At 37.4% G+C, this 23601-nt stretch overlaps 5 protein-coding genes across 18 annotated transcripts; 2 read left to right on the top strand and 3 right to left on the bottom strand.

Moving 5' to 3' along the window:
- Positions 1 to 42: 42 nt before the first annotated feature.
- On the bottom strand, positions 43 to 3054 carry Uck (Uridine-cytidine kinase). Of its 2 annotated transcripts, none has more exons than XM_034338395.2 (5): positions 2760 to 3054; positions 2305 to 2561; positions 2074 to 2219; positions 1834 to 1980; positions 43 to 307 (listed from the first exon to the last, which is right to left on the bottom strand). In XM_034338395.2, the coding sequence occupies exons 1-5, from the start codon at positions 3030 to 3032 to the stop codon at positions 189 to 191; spliced, it is 942 nt and encodes a 313-aa protein (XP_034194286.2). In that variant the 5' UTR covers positions 3033 to 3054; the 3' UTR covers positions 43 to 188. The 2 variants fall into 2 exon arrangements, with proteins under 2 accessions (XP_034194286.2, XP_034194285.2); XM_034338394.2 differs by lacking the exon at positions 43 to 307 and adding an exon at positions 1045 to 1343 and having other exon boundaries at positions 2760 to 3051.
- Positions 3055 to 3628: 574 nt separating this feature from the next.
- alpha-Spec (alpha spectrin) lies at positions 3629 to 12084 on the top strand. Of its 3 annotated transcripts, XM_034338335.2 has the most exons (9): positions 3647 to 3761; positions 3924 to 4163; positions 4248 to 4479; positions 4548 to 8164; positions 8265 to 8309; positions 8541 to 11068; positions 11174 to 11228; positions 11303 to 11848; positions 11926 to 12084. In XM_034338335.2, the coding sequence occupies exons 2-9, from the start codon at positions 4014 to 4016 to the stop codon at positions 12052 to 12054; spliced, it is 7302 nt and encodes a 2433-aa protein (XP_034194226.2). In that variant the 5' UTR covers positions 3647 to 3761; positions 3924 to 4013; the 3' UTR covers positions 12055 to 12084. The 3 variants fall into 3 exon arrangements, with proteins under 3 accessions (XP_076549508.1, XP_034194226.2, XP_034194225.2); XM_034338334.2 differs by lacking the exon at positions 8265 to 8309; XM_076693393.1 differs by lacking the exon at positions 8265 to 8309 and having other exon boundaries at positions 3629 to 3761; positions 8541 to 11228.
- Positions 12073 to 14448, bottom strand: LOC117610705 (WD repeat-containing protein 46). Of its 2 annotated transcripts, none has more exons than XM_034338383.2 (7): positions 14294 to 14448; positions 13517 to 14205; positions 13126 to 13442; positions 12711 to 13035; positions 12502 to 12615; positions 12308 to 12437; positions 12073 to 12213 (listed from the first exon to the last, which is right to left on the bottom strand). In XM_034338383.2, the coding sequence occupies exons 1-6, from the start codon at positions 14304 to 14306 to the stop codon at positions 12309 to 12311; spliced, it is 1587 nt and encodes a 528-aa protein (XP_034194274.2). In that variant the 5' UTR covers positions 14307 to 14448; the 3' UTR covers positions 12073 to 12213; position 12308. The 2 variants fall into 2 exon arrangements, with proteins under 2 accessions (XP_034194274.2, XP_076549517.1); XM_076693402.1 differs by having other exon boundaries at positions 12304 to 12437.
- A 72-nt stretch (positions 14449 to 14520) lies between these two features.
- Positions 14521 to 21193, top strand: sws (patatin like phospholipase domain containing sws). 8 transcript variants are annotated; one of them, XM_076693394.1, is made up of 16 exons: positions 14521 to 14568; positions 14896 to 15297; positions 15378 to 15797; positions 15868 to 16196; positions 16272 to 16635; positions 16739 to 17032; positions 17102 to 17481; positions 17567 to 17735; positions 17826 to 18203; positions 18310 to 18585; positions 18673 to 18859; positions 19388 to 19504; positions 19830 to 19946; positions 20046 to 20366; positions 20461 to 20756; positions 20907 to 21193. In XM_076693394.1, exons 1-16 carry the CDS (start codon positions 14536 to 14538, stop codon positions 21006 to 21008), a joined length of 4185 nt encoding a protein of 1394 aa, XP_076549509.1. In that variant the 5' UTR covers positions 14521 to 14535; the 3' UTR covers positions 21009 to 21193. The 8 variants fall into 8 exon arrangements, 7 of the variants coding, with proteins under 7 accessions (XP_076549509.1, XP_076549510.1, XP_076549511.1 ...); XM_076693395.1 differs by having other exon boundaries at positions 16311 to 16635; XM_034338339.2 differs by having other exon boundaries at positions 14534 to 14754.
- Positions 21162 to 23588, bottom strand: Fpgs1 (Folylpolyglutamate synthase 1). 3 transcript variants are annotated; one of them, XM_034338377.2, is made up of 4 exons: positions 23408 to 23588; positions 23180 to 23332; positions 22809 to 22924; positions 21162 to 22728 (listed from the first exon to the last, which is right to left on the bottom strand). In XM_034338377.2, the coding sequence occupies exons 2-4, from the start codon at positions 23255 to 23257 to the stop codon at positions 21378 to 21380; spliced, it is 1545 nt and encodes a 514-aa protein (XP_034194268.2). In that variant the 5' UTR covers positions 23258 to 23332; positions 23408 to 23588; the 3' UTR covers positions 21162 to 21377. The 3 variants fall into 3 exon arrangements, with proteins under 3 accessions (XP_034194268.2, XP_034194269.2, XP_034194267.2); XM_034338378.2 differs by lacking the exon at positions 23408 to 23588 and having other exon boundaries at positions 23043 to 23323; XM_034338376.2 differs by lacking the exon at positions 23408 to 23588 and having other exon boundaries at positions 22809 to 23323.
- Positions 23589 to 23601: the final 13 nt, after the last annotated feature.

Here is a 23601-nt window from a genome sequence, read left to right on the forward strand (position 1 = left end):
ATATAGTTTACAGTGTATGTTTTTTAATTTATTCTTTTAATGCTCATTGCTTTAAATATATCACTAATTTAATGTAGAATTTCTACATTAAAAAATATGAGTATTAAAAATAACAAATATATAATAATTTAACTTATATTTATCGATTTTTTTATTTTTTTTTTTTTTTATTTTCAATCTTTAAAACGTTAATGTGGCCTCTTGGATAATTTTTCAATTTTGTACACTGAACTTTCTGGTTGGGTTGTAACCCTACTCCTGTTGCTTAAGAAGTCTCTTATATGTTGCACTATCAAATCTATTGCCACTGCAACAAAATATCAAATATAAATGAATGGTTAAAAATTACTTAAGTTATGACGATGAAAATTCGATTTCTTTATTATTATTTCATTTTACAGTCTAAACAAACAATATATTCAATTACATAATCAAAATGGTTATTATGCTGTATAATAACGACGTATCCCATTATTATTAGGATTAAAATGATTTGAGCATTTAAAAACAGAAAAAAAAAAAAATAGTACCAAACAAGGAGATTAGTATCACACTGAATTGTATAATTAATCTTTTTTAAATATGGCAGTATGAGAATAATGAATTAGCTTAAATTGAAAATATCACATTACAAAGAATTATTATGCTAATGTATTTTATGCTCACTTAAATTGTTTTGTATAAAACATTTTGGTTTATATCACTGCGGTGATTGAAGGGTAATATTATATAAAAAGTTCAAACTTTTGAAAATGTAAAACTGCACATACATATTTATAAAGATTCTTATATGTGTAAATAATACTAAAATCCTTTTAACCTTATGTATAAATTTGAATAATTATGCAACACTAGAATTACAATGGTTGAACAAGGTACTTCATATAATTATGTATTTTGTTCATGCTTTAGGAACAGCGTAAAATTAATTTCATCCACAGAGTTGAATGAATGCATACACACTAGAAGCAATATTTTTGGTTGCTCAGTGTAAATGTAATACATTTGTATGAGAGTATAGAAGGGGGATTGGATTAAGTTGTTAAAAAAAAAAAAAAAAAAAAAAAAATGAAAGAAAGAAAGAAAGAAAGAAAAAAGAGAGAGAAAGAGAGGAAAAGAAAAAATTAAAAGATTATTGAAAATTTGATTCTACATAAATGTATGATATATAGAGACATAGTTTTTATAAGTGAGCATATTATGCTTAAATCATCTGGTGAGTGTATCGGATGAAGTCGAGGAACGCTTATGTTGGTAGAAGTATGGATGCTGCCCGGATGAGTTTTCAGCCTTTTTCAAACGCAAAATGTCCCAGATGTGGTGCACTATAAGGTCTATTGCCACTGGAAACATACAACAACCAAACCATGTACGTTTTTATATGACCTTTATTTCTGCACTAACTTAAGACAGCTTGTTTTGTTAGCCCTTATATACCAGGCAGCACCCATGAATGCTATATATATGTATACAAATACAAACAATAAAAATTTAAGCTGTCTTACTATCTCAAGTCTGCACCTAAATATTCTCAAATGGTATGATCTATCAATAATACAAATAAATGATAAGTTTTCAAATTAAAAGAAAAAACAAGTTACCATTGAATTATACATATATGTGCTTGATTAGCTGCAGACTTGTTAAAAATGAATCAAGATTATAATATAAGGTAAATTTATTTTTATGATGAACTTAATAACATTCAATATACATACATTTAGTATTAAATAAAGGCAAGAAAAATTTCTAAAATTAAGTAATCCAATTTTTATGTTAGAATATTACATGTAACTTTATAACACAATGTAATAACAATATTATATAATTTACCTGTATTGTCTGCACCTCTTGGTATAATGACATCAGCAAATTTTTTGGTAGGAAGACAGAACTCTTCGAACGCAGGCTTGACAAAATTCATATATTGATTTAATACATAATCTAAATCTCTTCCTCTCTCTTTTATATCTCTTGGCACTGCAAAAATAATAAAAAATAATCATTTAATAATAATATATTAATAACAAATGGTATTAATAATTAAAAGTAGCGTTTATGTTATATTATTACCTCTCCTAGCCAATCTGGTATCTGAATCGGTATCAACAAACAGTTTCATGTGAAATAATTCTCGTATTTTAGGAAAATAGAATATTAAAATTCCTTCAAATAACACTACATCCGCAGGATAGATTGTTGTAATCTGATCCTTCATTCTAAATTCCCCGAAAAATCATTAACAATATTATATCAAAGTATTTGGCATAACTTTAAACGTAGTTAGATTCTATTAATACATACAGACTGTTTGTTCTGTAATCATAAGCTGGTATTTCACATTTCACCCCAGCCAGTATATCTTGTAAAGTTTGAAGTATCAAATCATTATCAAATGCATCTGGATGATCGAAATTATATTGACCTTTCTCAGCTTTAAGTTTTTCGGTAGGTGATAAATTTCGATAAAAACTATCTTGTGAAATACAAACTACTTGTCGCTGCATGTGATCCATATCTACTTGCCCTAGTTTTTCCATTATACGTTTACATACAGTTGACTGAAATGATAAAAAAAGAAAAAAAAAACAACCATTAATAAATACTAGCTACATAGTAAGGTAGTTGATTAAAAAGATTTATAACTTCAGGCACCACAAAGGTTTCTGAACAAAGGTTAAGTTCTTTCGAAAATATATTATTTACAGAATGATAAGTAAAATTAAGACTTACTAAAAAGGGAAAGATATCATACTTACTTTTCCACTGGCAGTACCACCTGAAACTCCGATTAAAAATGGTGTTTTACTTTCCAACCCATTTAATTTTCCATTAATACCAAAGGACATTTTTCGCGGGGTAACAATATTCATGGACATGTCTGCCATCGTTGAAAATTTATATATTAGATCTTTAAAAACTGAATAACGAATCGCTTTTAAAGACAATACCGAAAAAGCAGTTTTATCTGAGATAGAACTTTTTCCGACGGCAAGAATGTCAATGCAGACAAACAATCTGGTGTAAATCATTAAGCTCGTACGCGCGCGCAACCGCATGCGGTATTTGATTACTTAATGTGCGTATGTACTATGTACATACATACATACTTATGTATAGAATACAGATCTATTCATAAACAGTTACGTTATCATTTATATGTGTGTACTTCACTGCACTTGAGTTTATTCAATTTTGTTAATTTAAAATTTTAACAATTAACGTGAACATTTCTGGGTGTGTACATACATATAAATGTAAAATTACGTATTGTTATAAATTTCTAGTGTCTTGAATTTGGTATATACATAATTTTATTTCAGCAAATTTGAATTCAAAGCGCTGGGTTTTTATCGGCCGTGGCGCCATCTATACAAAAGTGGCGCAAACTACTCGACAACTTACCGAACGGTTTTCTGCAGCTAGTGACCACTGGCGCCGCCTATCGACAAGTAGCAGAAGCTAGACGACAAATTACCGACTGTCGAAAAGCCGATCGATAAGTCGATAACTAGGTTAGTAAGACGGGTTCAAGACTGTTCTACGAAATATATATATATAGATATAGATATAGATATATGTATGTATATACATATAAAGTATAAAGTATTACATACGGATTCGTATGGTGTGGGGTGTTATGTAGCAACGACACTAGCGCTCCAAGTAGTGGGCAGGAACGAATTGCATTCGCCGTTAGACGATATAAGAAGAGCGTTGTCCGTTCTAGTGAGCGATCAAAGGTGAAGAAATTGTGCGAGGTACGTGACGTTTTTGCATTGTTTCGCATTAAAATAATTTGAAAAAAGAAAAAGAAAAAGAAAAAGAGAGAAACACGATTCGAAAAATCGGTGATTAATATCGAGAAACGTGAAGAAAGAAACGCATCGTCAAGGTTTAATTATTGATTTTTACTGCGACAGTGGACTGTGTATGTAGCCACACCCTGTGGCCATTTTGGACGAGAAGAGAGGTTGTTCCACGTACAGCGCGTGAGATAAGTGGCGTAGAAAATGGATCAGATTACGCCGAAGGAAGTAAAAATTTTGGAGAATCCTGAGGACATTCAAGAAAGACGCGAACAAGTCCTTGGTAGATATGCAAATTTCAAAGCGGAAGCGCGTAACAAGAGAGACAAGCTCGAGGACTCCCGTCGCTTTCAGGTAAATACCGAAAATCGATTGTTTTTGTTTTTCTGTCACTGTGCTATTGTTCTTTTTGACATCCGTTTTCTTTGAAATCCGTAGTATTTTAAGCGAGATGCGGACGAACTCGAAGGATGGATTTACGAAAAGCTGCAAGCTGCTTCGGACGAAAGTTACAAAGATCCAACTAATCTTCAAGCAAAGATACAGAAACATCAAGCGTTCGAAGCCGAAGTTGCAGCCCATTCGAATGCGATAGTTTCGTTGGACAATACCGGTTCAGAAATGATAGCTCAACATCACTTTGCGAGCGACGTGATTCGTAAAAGATTAGGTAAATAGATTTGTGTGGACTAGAAAGAAATCGAGTCGATTTAATTTATAAGTAAATTTACATTGCAGAGGATCTTCATCGTTTATGGGAGTTGTTGCTCTCTAGATTGGCGGACAAGGGTCTGAAGTTACAACAGGCCTTGGTTCTTGTACAGTTTATTCGCCACTGTGACGAAGTAATGTTCTGGATCCACGATAAAGAAGCATTTGTAACGACCGACGAGTTTGGACACGACTTGGAACACGTGGAAGTGTTGCAAAGGAAATTCGACGAATTCCAAAAGGATATGGCCAGCCAGGAATATAGAGTGACAGAGGTAAACGAGCTGGCGGATAAACTTTTGTTGGATGGACATCCCGAACGAGACACCATTCTACGGAGAAAAGAGGAGTTGAACGAATCCTGGCAAAGATTGAAACAACTTGCCGTATTGAGACAAGAGAAGCTTTTCGGCGCCCACGAGATTCAACGATTCAATCGTGATGCGGACGAAACGATGGCTTGGATCGCGGAGAAAGACGTTGTACTGTCTTCGGATGATTTTGGACGAGATCTAGCGAGCGTACAAACTCTGCAAAGAAAACACGAAGGCATAGAACGCGATTTGGCTGCTTTAGAGGATAAAGTTTATACACTGGGAGCCGAAGCGGATCGGCTGGCGGCTATTCATCAAGCGGATCATTCGAAGCAGATTCAAGGTAAACGAGCGGAGATCTTGCAATCGTGGGAAAGTCTAACTGGAAAAGCGAAAGAGCGACGGTTGAAACTCGACGAGTCTTACTATTTGCACAGATTTTTAGCCGACTATAGAGATCTCGTTTCTTGGATGAACAACATGCGTGCAATTATATCGGCGGACGAGCTAGCGAAAGACGTAGCTGGCGCGGAAGCTCTGGTAGAGAGACATCAAGAACACAAGGGAGAAATCGACGCGAGGGCTGACAGTTTCGATGCGACCACGTTGGCTGGTAACAAGCTTCTAGAGAAGAAACATTACGCCGCCGAAGAAGTAGCTATCAAGTTAAATTCTCTCGCGGAGGATAAACAGAGCCTTTTGAGTCTCTGGGAGAATAGAAAGATTTTGTACGAACAATGTATGGACTTGCAGTTGTTCTACAGAGACACGGAACAAGCGGACGCATGGATGGCAAAACAAGAAGCGTTCTTGGCCAACGAGGATCTAGGAGACTCTTTGGATAGCGTGGAGGCTCTGATCAAGAAACACGAAGACTTTGACAAGTCTTTGGCAGCCCAAGAAGAGAAGATCAAGGTGTTGGACGATTTCGCCGGTAAATTAATAGAGGGAGAGCATTACGCGGCCGAGGACGTTGCACAGAGACGTCAGCTTCTGTTGGAGAGACGCGGTGTTCTATTAGAGAAATCGGCCGAAAGAAGGCGTCTGCTCGAGGACGCGTACAAGTTGCAACAATTCGAACGCGACTGCGACGAGACGAAGGGATGGGTTAACGAGAAATTAAAATTTGCCACCGACGACAGCTACCTGGATCCTACGAATTTGAACGGCAAGGTGCAGAAGCATCAAAACTTTGAGCAAGAATTAAACGCGAACAAGACCCGTATGGAAGAGATGGTAGCAACCGGACAGGAATTGATTAAGAGCGGTCATTATGCGACCGATCGAATTCGAACACGTACCGACGAGATTATGTCCCTATGGGAAAGTCTTACCCACGCTACCGAGAAGAAGGGCGCGAAACTGCAAGAAGCGTCTCAGCAACAACAGTTCAATCGTACAGTGGAGGACATCGAATTGTGGCTGTCCGAAGTGGAAGGGCAACTGATGTCGGAAGACTACGGGAAAGACTTGACCAGCGTGCAAAATCTTCAGAAGAAGCATGCCCTCCTCGAAGCGGACGTCGCCTCTCATTCGGATAGGATCGAGAGCATCGCTCAAGCCGCGGAACAGTTTGTAAATTCCGGTCACTTTGACGCGGACAACATCAGAGCGAAACAGGAACAGTTGCAAGGGCGTTACGGTGCTTTGCAACGGCCGATGAGTATCCGGAAGCAGCGATTACTCGATTCCCTGCAGGTGCAGCAATTGTTTCGTGACATCGAGGACGAGGAGGCCTGGATACGGGAGAAGGAACCGGTCGCCGCGTCCACCAACCGTGGTCGTGATCTGATCGGCGTGCAGAATCTACAAAAGAAACATCAGGCCGTACTGGCGGAAATAAACAATCACGAGCCACGCGTCGCTGCTGTCTGTCAAGCAGGTGCATCGATGCTGCAAGAGAGCCACTTTGCCGCGGAAGAGATTAGCCAACGATTGGCCGCGTTGGACGAACATTGGGGTCAGTTGAAAGAGAAAGCAAGGCAGAGGAAGAACGATCTGGACGACTCTCTTCAAGCTCATCAGTATTTTGCCGACGCGAACGAGGCTGAGTCCTGGATGAAGGAGAAACGACCAATCGTGATGAACGGTGATTACGGAAAGGACGAGGATAGTTCGGAGGCTCTTTTGAAGAAACACGAGGCACTGGTCAGCGATTTGGAAGCGTTCGCTAGCACTATAGCAGCCCTGAGGGAACAGGCAGCGTCCTGTCGTCAACAGGAAACACCGACGATCGACATTACCGGTAAGGAATGTGTCGTCGCTCTCTACGATTACACGGAAAAATCGCCGCGTGAGGTGTCGATGAAGAAAGGTGATACCTTGACTCTGTTGAACTCAAACAACAAGGATTGGTGGAAGGTCGAGGTGAACGATCGTCAAGGATTCGTTCCGGCCGCTTACGTGAAACGGGTCGAACCCGAGGCAGGTTTGACCGCGTCGCAGCAGAATCTGGCCCGAGAACAGAGTTCGATCGCTGCCAGACAGTCCCAGATCGAGGCACAGTACGAGGATCTTCTCCGATTGGCACGCGAACGACAGAACAAGCTTAACGAAACCGCCAAGGCATACGTATTGGTGAGAGAAGCCGCGGAATTGGCCACTTGGATCAAGGACAAGGAGAATCACGCGCAAGTTCAGGACGTTGGCGAGGACCTGGAGCAGGTGGAGGTGATGCAGAAAAAATTCGACGATTTTCAAGCCGATCTGAAGGCGAACGAAGTGCGATTGGCAGAAATGAACGAGATTGCCGTACAATTGATGAGTCTTGGACAAACTGAAGCAGCGCTCAAGATTCAGACCCAGATACAGGACTTGAACGAGAAGTGGACCAGCTTGCAGACTCTGACCGCTGAACGCGCCAATCAGTTGGGTTCGGCTCACGAGGTGCAGCGTTTCCATCGCGACGTTGACGAGACGAAGGATTGGATCCGTGAAAAGGATGCCGCGTTGAACAACGACGATCTTGGAAAGGATCTGCGTAGCGTGCAGGCCCTGCAACGTAAACACGAGGGTCTCGAGAGAGACTTGGCCGCGTTGGGAGACAAAATAAAGCAACTGGACGAAACGGCAAATCGTTTGATGCAATCGCATCCTGAAACAGCCGAACAAACGTACGCGAAACAGAAAGAGATCAACGAGGAATGGACCCAATTAACGGCAAAGGCTAACAGTAGAAAAGAGAAATTGTTGGATTCATACGATTTGCAACGATTCCTCAGCGATTATCGAGATCTAATGGCTTGGATAAATTCGATGATGGGTCTGGTCGCTTCCGAAGAATTGGCTTCCGATGTAACCGGAGCGGAAGCTCTTTTGGAACGTCATCAGGTGAGTTGGATGCTACATACTTAATAATGCGTATATTGTATGTATGTATGTATGTATGTACGTCGTCCCTGGTTCACGAGTAGTGTAATTTCAATTATAGAATCACAGAGCCGAGATAGACGCGCGATACGGCGTTCTTCCAGAGGTATCATAGTGTTTCGAGCATGAAAGAAAGAAAATATAATACTTGTTATACTCGTATTAATCGATTAATCACTCTTTCGTTGTTGTTTTCGTGCGAGTAAATGTTTTGCAATAATAAATATATGTATATTAACGCCTGCTTTAGTATTCGCTTAATACAGTGTCGATATAAAATGTTTCGTCCGATTTCATTCGATTTCATTCGATTTCATTCATCGTTATGTTTTTGTAGGAACATCGAACGGAAATCGATGCCAGAGCAGGCACGTTCCAAGCGTTCGAGCTGTTTGGCCAGCAATTATTGCAATCCAGTCATTATGCCAGCGTCGAGATTCAAGAGAAACTAGAATCGATGGCCGAGGCGCGTCAAGAATTGGAGAAAGCTTGGATACAACGACGCATGCAGCTCGATCAGAATCTCGAGTTACAATTGTTTTGTAGGGACTGCGAACAAGCTGAAAACTGGATGAGCGCGAGAGAAGCGTTCTTGAGCAGCGCGGACACCGTCGACAGTAGCGACAACGTGGAGGCTTTGATCAAGAAACACGAAGATTTTGATAAAGCCATCAACGCGCACGAGGAGAAGATTGGTACTTTACAGACCCTGGCGGATCAATTGATCGCTGCGGAACATTATGCGGCGAAACCGATCGATGAAAGGCGTTGTCAAGTTCTCGATCGCTGGAAACATCTTAAGGATGCTCTTATCGAGAAACGATCCAAGCTTGGAGAATCTCAAACTCTCCAGCAATTCTCGCGGGACGCTGATGAAATGGAAAATTGGATCGCCGAGAAGCTGCAATTGGCTACCGAGGAGAACTACAAAGATCCGGCAAACATTCAGTCGAAACATCAGAAACATCAAGCGTTCGAGGCCGAGCTGGCTGCGAACGCGGACAGAATTCAATCGGTCCTCGCTATGGGTGGTAACTTGATCGATAAACATCAGTGTGCCGGTTCGGAGGACGCGGTACAGAAAAGATTAGCCTCCATTGCCGATCAATGGGAATATCTGACTCAAAAGACGACCGAAAAATCGATGAAACTTAAAGAGGCTAACAAACAACGCACCTACATCGCTGCGGTTAAGGATCTTGATTTTTGGCTGGGAGAAGTTGAAAGTTTGCTCACGTCCGAGGACGCGGGCAAAGATCTAGCCTCTGTGCAGAATTTGATGAAGAAACACCAATTGGTCGAGGCTGATATTCAAGCGCACGAAGAAAGAATCAAAGACATGAACGGTCAGGCTGATTCTCTGATCGAGAGCGGACAATTCGATGCGGCGGGTATTCAGGAGAAACGACAAAGTATAAACGAACGTTACGAAAGGATTCGTAACCTTGCGGCTCACAGACAAGCCAGGCTGAACGAAGCGAATACGTTGCATCAATTCTTCAGAGACATCGCCGACGAAGAGTCTTGGATCAAAGAGAAGAAGCTTCTCGTTGGCTCCGACGATTATGGTCGTGATCTTACCGGCGTGCAGAACCTTAAAAAGAAACACAAGAGGTTAGAGGCGGAATTAGGAAGTCACGAACCTGCTATACAAGCTGTTCAAGAAGCGGGAGAGAAATTGATGGACGTTTCGAACTTGGGTGTACCAGAGATCGAGCAACGTCTCAAGCTGTTGAACCAGGCATGGGCCGAATTAAAACAGTTGGCTGCTAACAGAGGACAAAAATTAGACGAATCGCTGACGTATCAACAGTTCCTCGCCAAAGTCGAAGAGGAAGAAGCTTGGATCACTGAGAAACAACAGTTGCTTTCGGTCGAGGATTACGGCGACACGATGGCTGCTGTTCAGGGTTTGCTCAAGAAACACGATGCCTTTGAAACCGATTTTGCCGCTCACGGTGAACGGTGCAAGGATATTTGTAAAGCTGGTGAAGCGTTGATCCAAGCCGGAAATCACCGTGCAGATGCGATAGGTCAAAGATGCGGCCAGCTTCGGAATAAACTGGAACAGCTTGGTGCTCTTGCAGCCAGAAGAAAAGCCCGACTTAATGATAATTCGGCTTACCTACAGTTTATGTGGAAGGCTGACGTTGTCGAGTCATGGATAGCGGACAAAGAGACCCATGTTCGTTCCGAAGAATTTGGCCGAGACCTGTCCACCGTTCAAACCTTATTAACCAAGCAGGAGACCTTCGACGCGGGACTCCATGCCTTTGAACACGAAGGAATACAAAACATCACTTCCTTGAAGGAGATGTTGGTGGATTCTGGACACGATCAGACACCTAGTATTCAGAAACGTCACGCAGACGTGATTGCACGCTGGCAGAAACTTTTGGCTGATTCTGATGCACGCAAGCAACGTTTGCTAAGAATGCAGGATCAGTTCAGACAAATCGAAGAGTTGTATCTGACGTTCGCGAAAAAAGCGTCCGCTTTCAATTCCTGGTTCGAAAATGCTGAAGAAGATCTAACCGATCCTGTCCGCTGCAATAGCATCGAGGAGATTCGCGCTCTTCGAGAAGCGCACGCACAATTCCAGGCAAGCTTATCTTCCGCTGAAGCGGATTTCGAGGCTCTCGCAGGTCTTGACAGACAAATTAAAAATTTCAACGTTGGTCCCAATCCGTACACCTGGTTCACCATGGAAGCGTTGGAAGACACATGGCGCAACTTGCAAAAGATCATCAAAGAACGCGACGTCGAGCTTGCGAAAGAAGCTCAACGGCAAGAAGAAAACGACAAATTACGTAAAGAATTTGCTAAACACGCCAACGCGTTCCATCAATGGCTAGCAGAGACAAGGTATTTATTTTTTATTTTTTATTTTTTATTTCGCAACAAAAATCCTCGAGATCATGAATCCTATCCATATGGTGGTGGTTTTAAACTAATAATCTTATTTTACAGAACATCCATGATGGAAGGCTCAGGATCACTGGAACAACAATTGGAAGCAACAAAGGTACGCACTAGGTTCGTCTAGTTTCATTGTAAAATTCCTGTAAAGTAATCAAATTTTATACATTATTCATACAGAGAAAGACTCAAGAAGTTCGTGCGCGTCGACAAGATCTAAAAAAGATTGAAGACCTAGGAGCAATTTTGGAGGAACATTTAATTTTGGACAATCGTTACACGGAACACAGTACCGTAGGATTGGCGCAACAATGGGATCAATTAGATCAATTGGGAATGCGTATGCAACACAACTTGGAGCAGCAGATACAAGCGCGTAATCAGTCGGGTGTTTCCGAAGATGCTCTGAAAGAATTTTCTATGATGTTTAAACATTTCGACAAAGACAAGAGTGGTCGTCTTAATCATCAAGAATTCAAGTCATGCTTGAGAGCGTTGGGTTACGATTTACCAATGGTGGAAGAAGGTCAGCCTGATCCGGAATTCGAAAATATTCTTGATATCGTCGATCCTAATAGAGACGGTTACGTATCGTTGCAAGAATACATGGCTTTCATGATTAGTAAGGAAACAGAAAACGTACAGAGTTCTGAAGAAATAGAAAATGCATTCCGTGCGATTACCGCTGCAGATCGACCATACGTTACGAAAGAGGAATTATATGCTGTAAGTAGAAAATCTACAATTTTCTATACATATATATCTTACGTATATATTAACGATGCATTATATACATTTTTTAGAACCTTACCAAGGAAATGGCCGATTACTGCGTAGCTCGCATGAAACCTTACGTTGATCCAAAAACAGAACGACCAATTACAGGGGCATTGGATTACATTGAATTTACTCGCACCCTTTTCCAGAATTAATCAAATAATTTATTCCCCCCCCCCCCCGAACGTAACAATTATTAAATTATAGCAAGACAAATATAAAATGCTTACCTTTATTAAATTCCTTGTTACTTTAACGCGATACATACAATTAATCAATTAATTTCTTTTCTATTAACATATTATAAACTGTTTCTGAAAATGAAAATAGTGAGAAATATAGTAATAATAATAATAATAATAATAACTTTCTGTACGAGAACATAAAGAAATACGTATACTGACTTACATTACCAGTTCTGGTTCTTACTAGATTTTGATAAAAACCTATTCAGTACTCCATAATCCTTTTTAGGTTCTTCTATCTTATTCGTTTCTGATCGAAGAACATCTGCACGACCAAGTATATCAATGCTTTCCTGAAACGATTCTTTTTTTAGTATTTTATTATTGCTTACCGTCTAATAAATACTCGTTACTTACCCGTTTGCTTAAATCCTTCAAAATTTTCTTAGTTTTTATTACTTTAGCCGTTCCTCCTTTTCCCTTAGCTTTTGTTCTGCGAGGCTTAAAGTCTATATTTTTCGGTTTAAGATGCTACAAAAAGATTGAAACAATTCAACTACATATAAAATTGCAGTAACTTAAATTTTAATTTACTAATTTACTAATTTACTAATTTACTAATTTACCAAAAGTTTCTTCTTTGCCTCTATCTTATCTTTCAAACTCGGCACATCTACTTCTGTTATTGTAATCGGATCTAAAGAAATTAACTCTGGTTGAATTTTATCCAGTAATGCCTTCACTTCGGTTTCGCGTCTCTGACTCTTAGTCTGGAAAGGATTGTTCTCAAGAGCATCAAAGTTTGCTTCTCCGCTTCCGGGTATCAAGAGGGAAGAAATTCCTCCGGTTGTACCGATACCCAAGATATCTTCGTATGGACAGAACTGCATACTAGTTACACCTCGCTTATCTCTATGACGCAAATACGGTTTTGTTTCTTCTGCAAAAGGTCTAGAAAAGAAGAAATTTATCATTTTATATGTACATGTACAACTTTTATTATTACATAAATTTAGATTTAGATTATCATTGAAAATTTACCGATAAACTTCTACTACATTTCCCATTGCCATTGCCAAGTGACCTCGTTGGCTGTAAGATAAATGATTAACGGCGGTACGTGCACGATAATTATTTACTGGACCAGCCAACTGTCTGATATCCCACACCTTCACGTATCCAGCTGCACAACTGGTCGCCATATAAGTTCCATATGGATGAACGGTACAACTATTTACCGCTTGAGTGTGACATAACATTTTTGCTAACGGTTTCGAACTATTCGGGGACCACATAGAAACTATTCCTTTCGTGTCACCCACGCAAAGTACCGCGTTACTCGGATTTTGTGTCATTACCTATAAAACGATGTCATTACCTTTTTATTAAACGTTCTACATACATAAATATCATTACATATATTTATACTCACTGCTACGTTTCCCACTTTAGAATTGAAGCTGGATATAAATTTGCCTATAGAAACGTCTAGCCATACGAGGAAACCTTCTTTAGATGCGCTAGCGAGTAAAAAATGATAAGGTAAAAATTCCAATTTATTAACTCTATGCATCGCTTTCAGACAATGAAGTTCGATTCCGACATTGTCGTATATATACACCCAATCCTTTTGTGCTACCGCAAACATTGTTTCTACGTGTAACCACGACACGTCGTGCACAGATTCCATAACATTCATTTCGCATGCCAATTTTTTTGTGACCCAATCAAAAGCAGCTACGTGTCCTTTTCTTCCAGCTAAAACTAAATGTCTGCCGTTTCTTGTATATTTAATATAATATGGCCCAAATTCCAAGTCCAGTGTAAAGTGTTTGGATGCACTGGTTATATCTACGTTGTTTGCAATTTCTCTTTGTTTATACTGTAATGTTGTTTCTCCCGAATCAGCCTCTAAACAACCATACTCTTCTGTTAAAAGTAATTCAGTACGAGCAGTGTCCTTTATCGTATCGTCAATAATCCTTTCTTTTCTTCTTAATTTTTGTCTTAAGATCTTGTTCTTTATTGTAAATGTTCTTCGTTGTACGTCAACTCCTTTACCTTTACCATATTTCTCTAATTTTTCTTTACTAATAGGTGCTTGATCATGGTATCTGCTTTCTGTAAGTAATTGCATCTTTAGTAAATCAATTTTAAACTATACATACATATATATATATTTGTACAATGAAAAAATAAAAAACTATACTTTTTGATGTCATTTTGCGTTCAATAAAATTATTCTGATATCAACGATCAAACTAACATTTCGCTAAAGATTAAATATACTTGTCACAATTCTGATCTCAAACACGTGTATTAAATAGAACGAGCACAACGCCATGTTTTTCGAAAGCAATATCCATAGATGAAATAGATTGCAGATTGTAGTTTCAAAATTATTGCCTCTCGAGGGCGCTCGAGCATCGTCTAAACGTAAAAAAGACTAAAATGGCGCTGGATGACTCGAGCAAAGTATCGAAGGTCATTAATTCAGATTATTTAGACAAGTGATCTCTTGCATAGAAGCAATAAACATTGTTTCATTCGTCTATTTTACATTTGCATCTGTTTCTTTACTTATGAGTTCGTGACGTGTTTTTCCTCCAAAATTCTACTACAGTTTAATGGAAGAAATGAATACCCACTATGGAGGTCGTATATACATATGTACATATTACCTTTATAATGTTTCTTTTATCTTTTGTCTGTTATTGAGTTATAAACGCTAAGCGTATACAAAACGTTTTGTTTTTTTTTCACCAACAAGTTGATCGTTACCAATTTACTTAATTATTATTAATCTTTTAGGTGGTGGAATTATTTAATAAATACAACGAGAACCTAGGATCTTTTATTTTATCAAGATGGATTGGCAAATTAATCACAGAATATCAAACATCAAAGACCTTATTTATAATCATAATATCTATTCTGTTAATTGTATTAATTATATCGATAATCATTCTTCGAAAATGGAAAAACAAAGAATTTCTACCAGAAGTAAAAGAATTTGTTGGAGTAGGTACAGGCAAACCCAGATTCAGAAAAAGAGACAAATTACTTTTCTATGGAAGAAAGATGTTACGCAAAGCAAAATCGATCAGTGGACAAGTACACGCAACTGGACAAGGGAAAAAAAGAAAGGCTGTTATGCGATTTGCGCGAAGACTTTTACAGCTGAAGAAAGATACGGTGCCCCTACAACTAAAAGTATTTCCATTTTGTTCCCTTTCTCTTCATTTTTAATCTATTCTATTTATATTTTCTGTTACCTTTCTTTATTTAAATAGGTACTGGAACCACCTGCTGAATATTTAGAAGAAGACTTAGGCCCTGGAGATAGAGTACCACCCGATGCTTTGTATATGTTACAAAGTATTAGAGTATTTGGTCATTTTGAAAAACCTGTTTTCTTAAAATTATGCAAACATACGGAAATTATGAATTTACCAGCTGGAAGTACTTTATTTAAAATTGGAGATCCTGATGAAAATTTATTTATTGTACAGCAAGGCTTGGTTAATGTTTATATCACAGGACCTGATGGTTCTCAGATATCGTTAAAGCTTGTAAAAACAGGAGAATCGGTCACTAGTCTTCTTAGTTTTACCGATGTACTTACTGGGCATACAAGTACCTATAAAACAGTATCCGCTAGAGCTGTCGAGGATTCTATCGTAGTTAAGTTACCAATGAGTGCATTTCAAGAGGTACAAACCATTTGTATACATATTACAATTAATAATTTATCTTTTATATGTTCCGAGTTCTCCGTTCTAGGTTTTTCAAGATCATCCTGATGCATTTGTTCGAGTTATCCAGGTCATTATGGTTCGCCTTCAGAGAGTCACTTTTACTGCTTTACATCAGTATCTTGGGCTATCTGCGGAATTAGTTAATCAAGGAACGCATAAAAAGAAACAGAGCCCATTTTCTGGATCTCCGGTTAGATCGAGAACAAAAGAAAGTTTTACTAGCCAAAGTGCAGAAAATCAGTTCAGCGCGCCTGCAACCACTTCATCGGAACAACATGCTTCGAGTGAAATACCTCATCGTGAAACTTGTTCGTTAAATAGTCATCAATCTGTACCTATTGTTATAAGTCGACGGTAAGTTGAACGAAATAATCGAAATAATCGAAAGAAGAATGTATTACATTTGTATTAACATTTCTTTCATAAAAGGTCAAAAACTAATCTTGATTGGAAAAATGAAAATTTAAGTTCACAATCAGGTCAGAACACAGCAGACATGGTGCCAGAATGCGATTCTCACTGGCCGAATTCTTCGACCATGACACCGCAACAATCGCAACATGGATCACAACCGGACGTTGTACACACTGGAAATTCTCATCAGAACAAAAAACGGTCTACCACGATCGAACCAATTCAGCAGCAACTCGATGATGCACATCTTGTGCAGATAGCTACAGAAGCATTTGTTAGAGAACTTGGCTTAGAAGATGACTCTATATTGAAAGATGGCAAGGTTCAAATCAGAGAAGTACCAGCTGGAACTTACTTAATGAAGGAAGAATCTCATAAGGTTGTAATTCCATACTTGTGAAAGTTTATAATACATACGTATGTACATATTAATGATGATATTTCTCATGTCAGATTCTATTGTTTTCTTATCTTTTCTCTAGGATGTTGCACTTGTCTATGTTGTATCTGGTGCATTATTAGTTAGTCAACGCGTTTCAGAGGGAAGAGACATAGGTCAAGAAGTCCACATGTTTAGTGCTCATCAAGGTGAAATAGTCGGAGGACTAGCTGTATTGACTGGAGAACCTTCTTTTTATACCATTAGAGCGAAACATCCTAGTCGCATAGCTCTTCTTAGTAAACCAACATTTTTCGCTATTATGCGAGAACAACCTACTGTTGTATTACATGTAGCTCACTCGGTTGTTCGAAGACTTAGTCCCTTCGTACGGCAGGTAAAAATACACTTTTTATTTATTCTTTTAATTTTAATTTTAATTTTTATTTTTATTAATCTTTCAAAGGTCGATTTTGCTCTCGATTGGCTTTTCCTAGAAAGTGGTAGGGCAGTATATAGACAAGGAGATGAATCTGATTCGACTTTCATCGTTCTAAGTGGTCGATTACGATCAGTAATTACGTATACAAACGGGAAAAAAGAACTCGTTGCGGAGTATGGTAAAGGAGATCTAGTTGGTATCGTAGAAATGGTCACTCAGACTCCACGATCAACAACAGTAATGGCAGTACGAGACTCTGAGCTAGCAAAACTCCCTGAAGGATTATTTAATGTTATTAAACTACGTTTCCCGATAGTAGTTACACGACTGATAAATTTACTTGGACATCGTATTCTTGGCACTTGGCAACAAGCACACGCAAAGAACGGTAGTAACGATACACAGTACGTACCTAAAATGTTTTCTTATGATCGTACATATTTCTTTTTTTTTGTCAAATCACCTAAATATATCTACATTGATCGATAGACGAGCTGCTGCGACAGTCGATGCAAGACCAGCCCAAGTGAATTTTTCAACTGTCGCAATAGTTCCAGTATCCGATGATGTACCATTAACTGCATTTACATATGAACTTTATCATTCATTATGCGCTATTGGGCCGTGTTTACGTCTCACCTCAGAAGTCGTTCGCAAAGTAAGTATAATTAAGATCGATCAGAAATTTCTTCGATTCCTACACAGGTAGAGATGATGAGTTATTCTTTTTCCTTCTTCTTATCGATAGACATTAGGTAGTACTATCATGGAACCTGTAAATGAATATCGATTAACTTCGTGGCTTGCACAGCAAGAAGATCAGCACCGAATTTCATTATACCAATGTGATTCGACATATACACTGTGGACTCAACGGTGTGTCCGACAAGCTGATTGCATTCTTATCGTAGGACTAGGGGATCGACCTCCGTCTATAGGTAGAACTGAACGAGAAGTTGAACGTTTAGTGATGAGAACGCAGAAAGAATTGGTACTTTTGCACAGAGAAGGTGGGCAACGGCCTTCAAATACAGTACAATGGTTAAATATGAGATCTTGGGTTTCTAGTCATCATCATATTCAGTGTCCCAAACGAATGTTTACAAGAAGATCTCAGTATAGAATTGTAAGATATAACGTATAAAACGGTTTATAATAATTTAATTTCCATTTTCTTCTTCTTCTTCTTCTTCTTCTTCTTATTATTATTATTATTATTATTTTTCTTTTAGAACGAACTGTATTCGAAAGTTCTTATGTCTGAACCAAACGTGCATAGCGATTTTAGTAGACTTGCTCGTTGGTTAACCGGAACTTCGGTAGGGCTTGTGCTCGGTGGTGGTGGTGCTAGAGGTGCGGCGCACGTAGGAATGCTCAAAGCAGTTCTCGAAGCTGGTATACCTATTGATATGGTTGGTGGAGTTAGTATTGGAGCATTTATGGGTGCACTGTGGTGCATGGAAAAGAATATTACAACAACCACTCAAAAAGCACGTGAATGGTCCAAGGTATTAACATTTAAAATTTTAAATTAACATAAACATAAACATAAACATATACATTTAAATGTGTGATTCGTACATTGTTTGTTACAGAAAATGACACAGTGGTGGAGACAAATAATGGATCTGACATATCCAGTAACATCCATGTTTTCAGGAAAGGATTTTAATAAAACGATTCAAACAACATTCGGAGATACGTATATAGAAGATCTGTGGTTACCGTACTTTATAATAACCACCGATATCACTGATTCCTGTATGCGTACGCACACGCACGGTCTGTATAGAAACAAAATGTTCAACGCATTATTTTAAAAAGCATTGATAGTTTCCAGTTCTCTTTGATTAAGTATATATTTAACACACGAAACTTAAATTCCTTGCACCTTAAACAACTGGAAACTCTCTCGCTGTTTTCGTGCAATTTGTAGCGCTCGCAATTATGCTAATCCAAAGTTTTTATTTTTAAACCCAAAATTTCTTATCTTTAAATATGTGCTACTGTAGAGAGCATCGCATAGAAATAAGCTTGAACAGCGGGAGTGAGCTTTCTGAATAAATCGTTGTTGACGTACTCTCCGTTCTGTATCGTTTGTTAAAAAGAACAGGAAAAAAAATTATCGAACATTATTTTTTTTATTCGAAACATAAATGTATAAATAACAATCTTCCTGTATATGCTTAATTGAATAATGGTTAAAAAGAGCTTGAAGCTACCGATACTTATTGTAGCGTAAACGAGCGTAGGAAGTATCGAAATGAAATACGCGAACATAAATTAAAGAACTTAATTCGTCGTGTTTAGGATCGCTGTGGCGGTATATTCGGGCTTCGATGTCTTTGTCTGGTTACATGCCCCCCATGTGTGACCCAGTTGATGGCCATCTCCTGCTCGACGGCGGGTACGTCAATAACCTTCCAGGTAATTTCAACGATACGTTAACAAAGCGTGTCTAAGTTTGTTATATCATGTCATGTTATGTTTAAATTTATCATTATCCTCTTTTTTCTTTTCTTTTTTCTTTTTTCTTTTTTCTTTTCATTCCATACAATTACCTGGACATTATAAGTAGTTATACATCAACGAATAGATAACGGTGTATTTGTTACCCAGTTTTCTTTTTCTTTAATTTATAACGATTCGATAAAAGAATAATTTAAATTTGAATATTGAAAATAATAAAAAAAGCTCACTCCCGTTGATAAAAGATGCATTTGTCAAATTCTGAATAGCTAAGTCAACTCAGGTTTACTATGGAGATACATTCGAGCCAGTATGACGATTGCGGGGGTTTTTCCTCCTATTTGCGACCCTCTTGACGGGCATCTTTTGGTCGATGGGTGTTATGTTAATAACGTGCCAGGTATCTTAAACGTGTATTGTTTATTTTATCATAGATATTAATGGTATCGGTAGCGCGATCAATTTTCAACGTACAGTTTTATAATCTGTTTGTTTCAAGCTGACGAAATGTTGAGGCAGGGAGCGCATCACATTTTGGCGATTGATGTTGGGTCACAAGACGATACAGACTTAACAAATTACGGAGACTCTTTATCCGGTTGGTGGTTATTATGGAAACGATGGAATCCCTTCGCCACCCCTGTTAAAGTTCCAAATTTACCTGATATACAGTCCAGATTGGCATACGTGAGTTGTGTACGACAACTAGAAGAAGTTAAAAACTCCGATTATTGTGAATATATCAGGCCTCCAATTGACAAATATAAAACTCTTCAGTTTACTAATTTTGATGAAATTAAAGATGTCGGATATCAACACGGTAAATATTAATTACTTGTGTCGTCCATCTGTACAAATGAAAATTAATGTGAGGCGCAATATCTGTGAAGCTTCTTATTACTATATATTTACAGGGAAAACATATTTCGAAGGACAATCGAAAGCTGGAGTTCTTCCTAGATTTAATGCCGATAGAGAAAATGCACGGGCTTTACGTGCAAAACATCAAGCGGCGAATCAGCAGTCCCTCTCTTCGTATACGTTTACAGATTTGGCTCAAATGGTTTGCAAAGTCTCCAGAGGGAATCGATACGTTGATTTGGATATTGATACTGATACAGATGAATTAGAAGAATATGAGGCGGATTTAGAGGAAGATGCACAAGAAGTAGGTTATGCCTCTGAACCCACTGCCGGTATTTTAGACCAGGTATTCATCTCTATTCTTACGATTAGTCTACAATCTTTTTCAAATAATGTTTAATATTCAACTAAAAACTGATTACACGCAACACGCAGTATAAAAAATATCTTTGTATGCTTTTGAAACATTGTATAATATTTTATATACATATTTCAGAGTCCTGACGACAGCCGTATGCGAGGAAGAGCTGGTGTTTCTTTAAGTTTATCTGACACAGAAGCAGAATCAGAATTAGATTACCATACAAAAATGTTTTAAACACTTTCTCAATTCTTATTTTAACATCACGTATTTTGTATGTCATACGTGAACGTATATAACACTTGCTTGTCACATGTACAAATTATTATAACATTACGTTTACGTAGTTTTATGAAAAACATATTTATACGAAAGTACAAAAAAAAAAGAAAGAAAGAAAAAAAAAAAAAAAGAGATAAAAATTGTTAAGAAAAAATATCAACGAGTACTTAATGATTGTCATCGAAGTAATGATACAATATTTCATTACTAAATCATGAATTCATACAACTGTTATTATAGTTATTTAATATATAATTCTACTGTTTGTAAAAAAAAAGAAAGAAAGAAAGAAAGAAGAAAAATATTACTATTATGTACATTCCGTTAAAACTGCGAACTCATCGTTAAATTTCGATCTAAAATAGTAAGAGCTGCACCTACTAAATGTAACGATCCCGTAATAAGTATTTGATATTTTTCGTCGTTATCGCGATTAACTTCTTTTTCAAAGTTCTTTTTTATATCCTGCAAAACTTCATTAACGCTGTTTTTAACTAGTGAATCCGTTCCCCATATATTGGCATTAATTTCACACTTATGTCTTTGTTCATCCATCGACGAACAGTTCGTTTCATCGTCTATACTTTGAATCCCCGCAAAATTTGGTACAAAATATGCTTTGGAAAAACGTAAAGATTTTAACGGTGTTAATAATTTTTCCGAATCCCGAGTCCCGGATGTATTAAAAATTAGAAACCTTTTCTCCCTACTTTTACTAGTTATATCGTTAAACCAAGAAATACAACATTCGATACTTTCAATCGTGTGTGCACCATCTAAGAAAAAATTAGCAATACTACTTTCTAAAATTTGCATTCTACCTGGCCATTTACAAGAAGATATACCTACTGCAATTTTATCCATGAATGTTATGTTTGGCTTTATGACTGTACTTAGCTGAGTATTTTCTTTATACTTGTTGTAAAATTTATTACCATTTTCAGCATTATACAGAATATCTGAATATTTATCTGTTTTAGTCATCCACGTAGTAGCCATTTGAATAGCCAAGGATGCATTCTGTTGTTGTATATTACTTGTTATCTTCAGAATAGGTGAAAGATTTTCCCATCTATATTCTTCAAAGGGAGGAACAAGATGTAACGTACAATTCTTTTCTACAGCTCTCTTTTCTAATACGCGCATTGCTCGAGGTAGCTGTGGAACGGTGAAAGCAGAGGTTTTTGGCTTAAAAATTCCGGACTTTTGATAAGCTATCTCCTCAATAGTATTACCTAACAAAGATGTATGCTCTAATCCTAAACTAGTTATACCCACACAGACAGGATTTCTTACAATATTTGTACAATCCTGTTCCCCCCCAATTCCAACTTCAATTATAGCAACATCCACGTTAGCATCTAAAAATATGTTAAACATTAAAACTGTTAAAAATTTAAAATACATAGGCATATCAAATTCATGTTCTTTCATATCTTCTAGTTTCTTATAAACTTTCCAAAATTGTCGGCTGAAATGCGTTTGACTTATTGGTTGTCCATTTATTCTTATACGTTCTCTCACGGTAATCAAATGTGGAGAACTGAAGAATCCTGTGCTAAAGCCTTGTTCGCGCAAGATAGCTTCGGTATATGCACAAGTGGAACCCTTTCCTTTTGTACCTGTTACGTGTATAACAGATAAAGTATCCAACTTTTCAGATGTAATATCGCATCTATAAAAATTATATTTTAATGAAAGTATTATAAATGTATTAGATTATTATCTAAGATAACAAAAAGAAAGAATCATTACCGGAGTAAATATTTTTTTATTTCAGATAATTTATTAAAATCATTCGGATTGTTTTTTACTGCTGATTTTAAATAATGAGCATTGCTTTGTAAATTACATAATGCTTTCAAAGCAGCCTGCAAATATAATCGGTACATGAATGATAACAACTTCTTACAATAATCGGTACATGAATGATAACAACTTCTTACATATTGTTTCTTGATTAAAACAAAATAAGTGAGAATAATATACCTTGTATGAATTATCATCATGAAGGATATTATTGAATTTGTGTTCCATGATTATATGTATGTATATATGCTACTTACAAAGCTAACTTTTCAATAATTTTAGATAACTAAAGTAAATGTTATACATACAAAAGTTACCTCATAATTTGCTAGCGTACAAACATAGTGACTATTAAATGTATACATTTGCATTACTTTATGTAATAAGTTAGACATCTAGTATCATTTATTATGTAATCATATACAAGATGACAAGGAAAAGTGTAAAAAATCGTCGTAACAAACATTCAACTGCAAAATACGAAAATAGGTTATTTAATTTGAATTTTTTTCCGACACCTATAAATATATATTTATAATATATACATTTCTCTGTACGATAATAATAAACATTTTCTCATATTAATTAAGTAAGTATATAAGTACACGTATTTTTATTCTACATTTTACTTTCGTTTTCTAATTAATATAATAAATTCTTTTTTATTATTGTTAACATTTCTAATACGCCGCACCTGGACACAATGCGCATCAATCAAATGCGTTGACTGTTTTACCGA

This window comes from Osmia lignaria, chromosome 3, assembly GCF_051020975.1.
Source record: "Osmia lignaria lignaria isolate PbOS001 chromosome 3, iyOsmLign1, whole genome shotgun sequence".
In the NCBI taxonomy this organism is placed as follows: domain Eukaryota; kingdom Metazoa; phylum Arthropoda; class Insecta; order Hymenoptera; family Megachilidae; genus Osmia; species Osmia lignaria.

Excerpts from the sequence above, each read along its gene's own strand:
- LOC117610705 (XM_034338383.2), bottom strand. Across the intron at positions 13,036-13,125 it reads AATGTAGTAGAAGTTTATCG|ACCTTTTGCAGAAGAAACAA; the intron begins GTAAATTTTCAA and ends CTTCTTTTCTAG. Across the intron at positions 12,616-12,710 it reads AGGCAAAGAAGAAACTTTTG|CATCTTAAACCGAAAAATAT; the intron begins GTAAATTAGTAA and ends ATCTTTTTGTAG.
- Fpgs1 (XM_034338376.2), bottom strand. The coding sequence starts at position 23,062 with ATGATGATAATTCATACAAGGTATATTATTCTCACTTATTTTGTTTTA. Across the intron at positions 22,729-22,808 it reads ATAAAAAAATATTTACTCCG|ATGCGATATTACATCTGAAA; the intron begins GTAATGATTCTT and ends TAATTTTTATAG.
- alpha-Spec (XM_076693393.1), top strand. The coding sequence starts at position 4,014 with ATGGATCAGATTACGCCGAAGGAAGTAAAAATTTTGGAGAATCCTGAG. Across the intron at positions 4,164-4,247 it reads AGGACTCCCGTCGCTTTCAG|TATTTTAAGCGAGATGCGGA; the intron begins GTAAATACCGAA and ends TGAAATCCGTAG. Across the intron at positions 11,849-11,925 it reads CGAAAGAGGAATTATATGCT|AACCTTACCAAGGAAATGGC; the intron begins GTAAGTAGAAAA and ends TACATTTTTTAG.
- Uck (XM_034338394.2), bottom strand. The coding sequence starts at position 3,032 with ATGATTTACACCAGATTGTTTGTCTGCATTGACATTCTTGCCGTCGGA. Across the intron at positions 2,562-2,759 it reads GTGGTACTGCCAGTGGAAAA|TCAACTGTATGTAAACGTAT; the intron begins GTAAGTATGATA and ends TTATCATTTCAG. Across the intron at positions 1,981-2,073 it reads TACCAGATTGGCTAGGAGAG|TGCCAAGAGATATAAAAGAG; the intron begins GTAATAATATAA and ends TTATTTTTGCAG.
- sws (XM_076693394.1), top strand. The coding sequence starts at position 14,536 with ATGGCGCTGGATGACTCGAGCAAAGTATCGAAG. Across the intron at positions 15,298-15,377 it reads CGGTGCCCCTACAACTAAAA|GTACTGGAACCACCTGCTGA; the intron begins GTATTTCCATTT and ends TTATTTAAATAG. Across the intron at positions 17,033-17,101 it reads TTAGTCCCTTCGTACGGCAG|GTCGATTTTGCTCTCGATTG; the intron begins GTAAAAATACAC and ends AATCTTTCAAAG.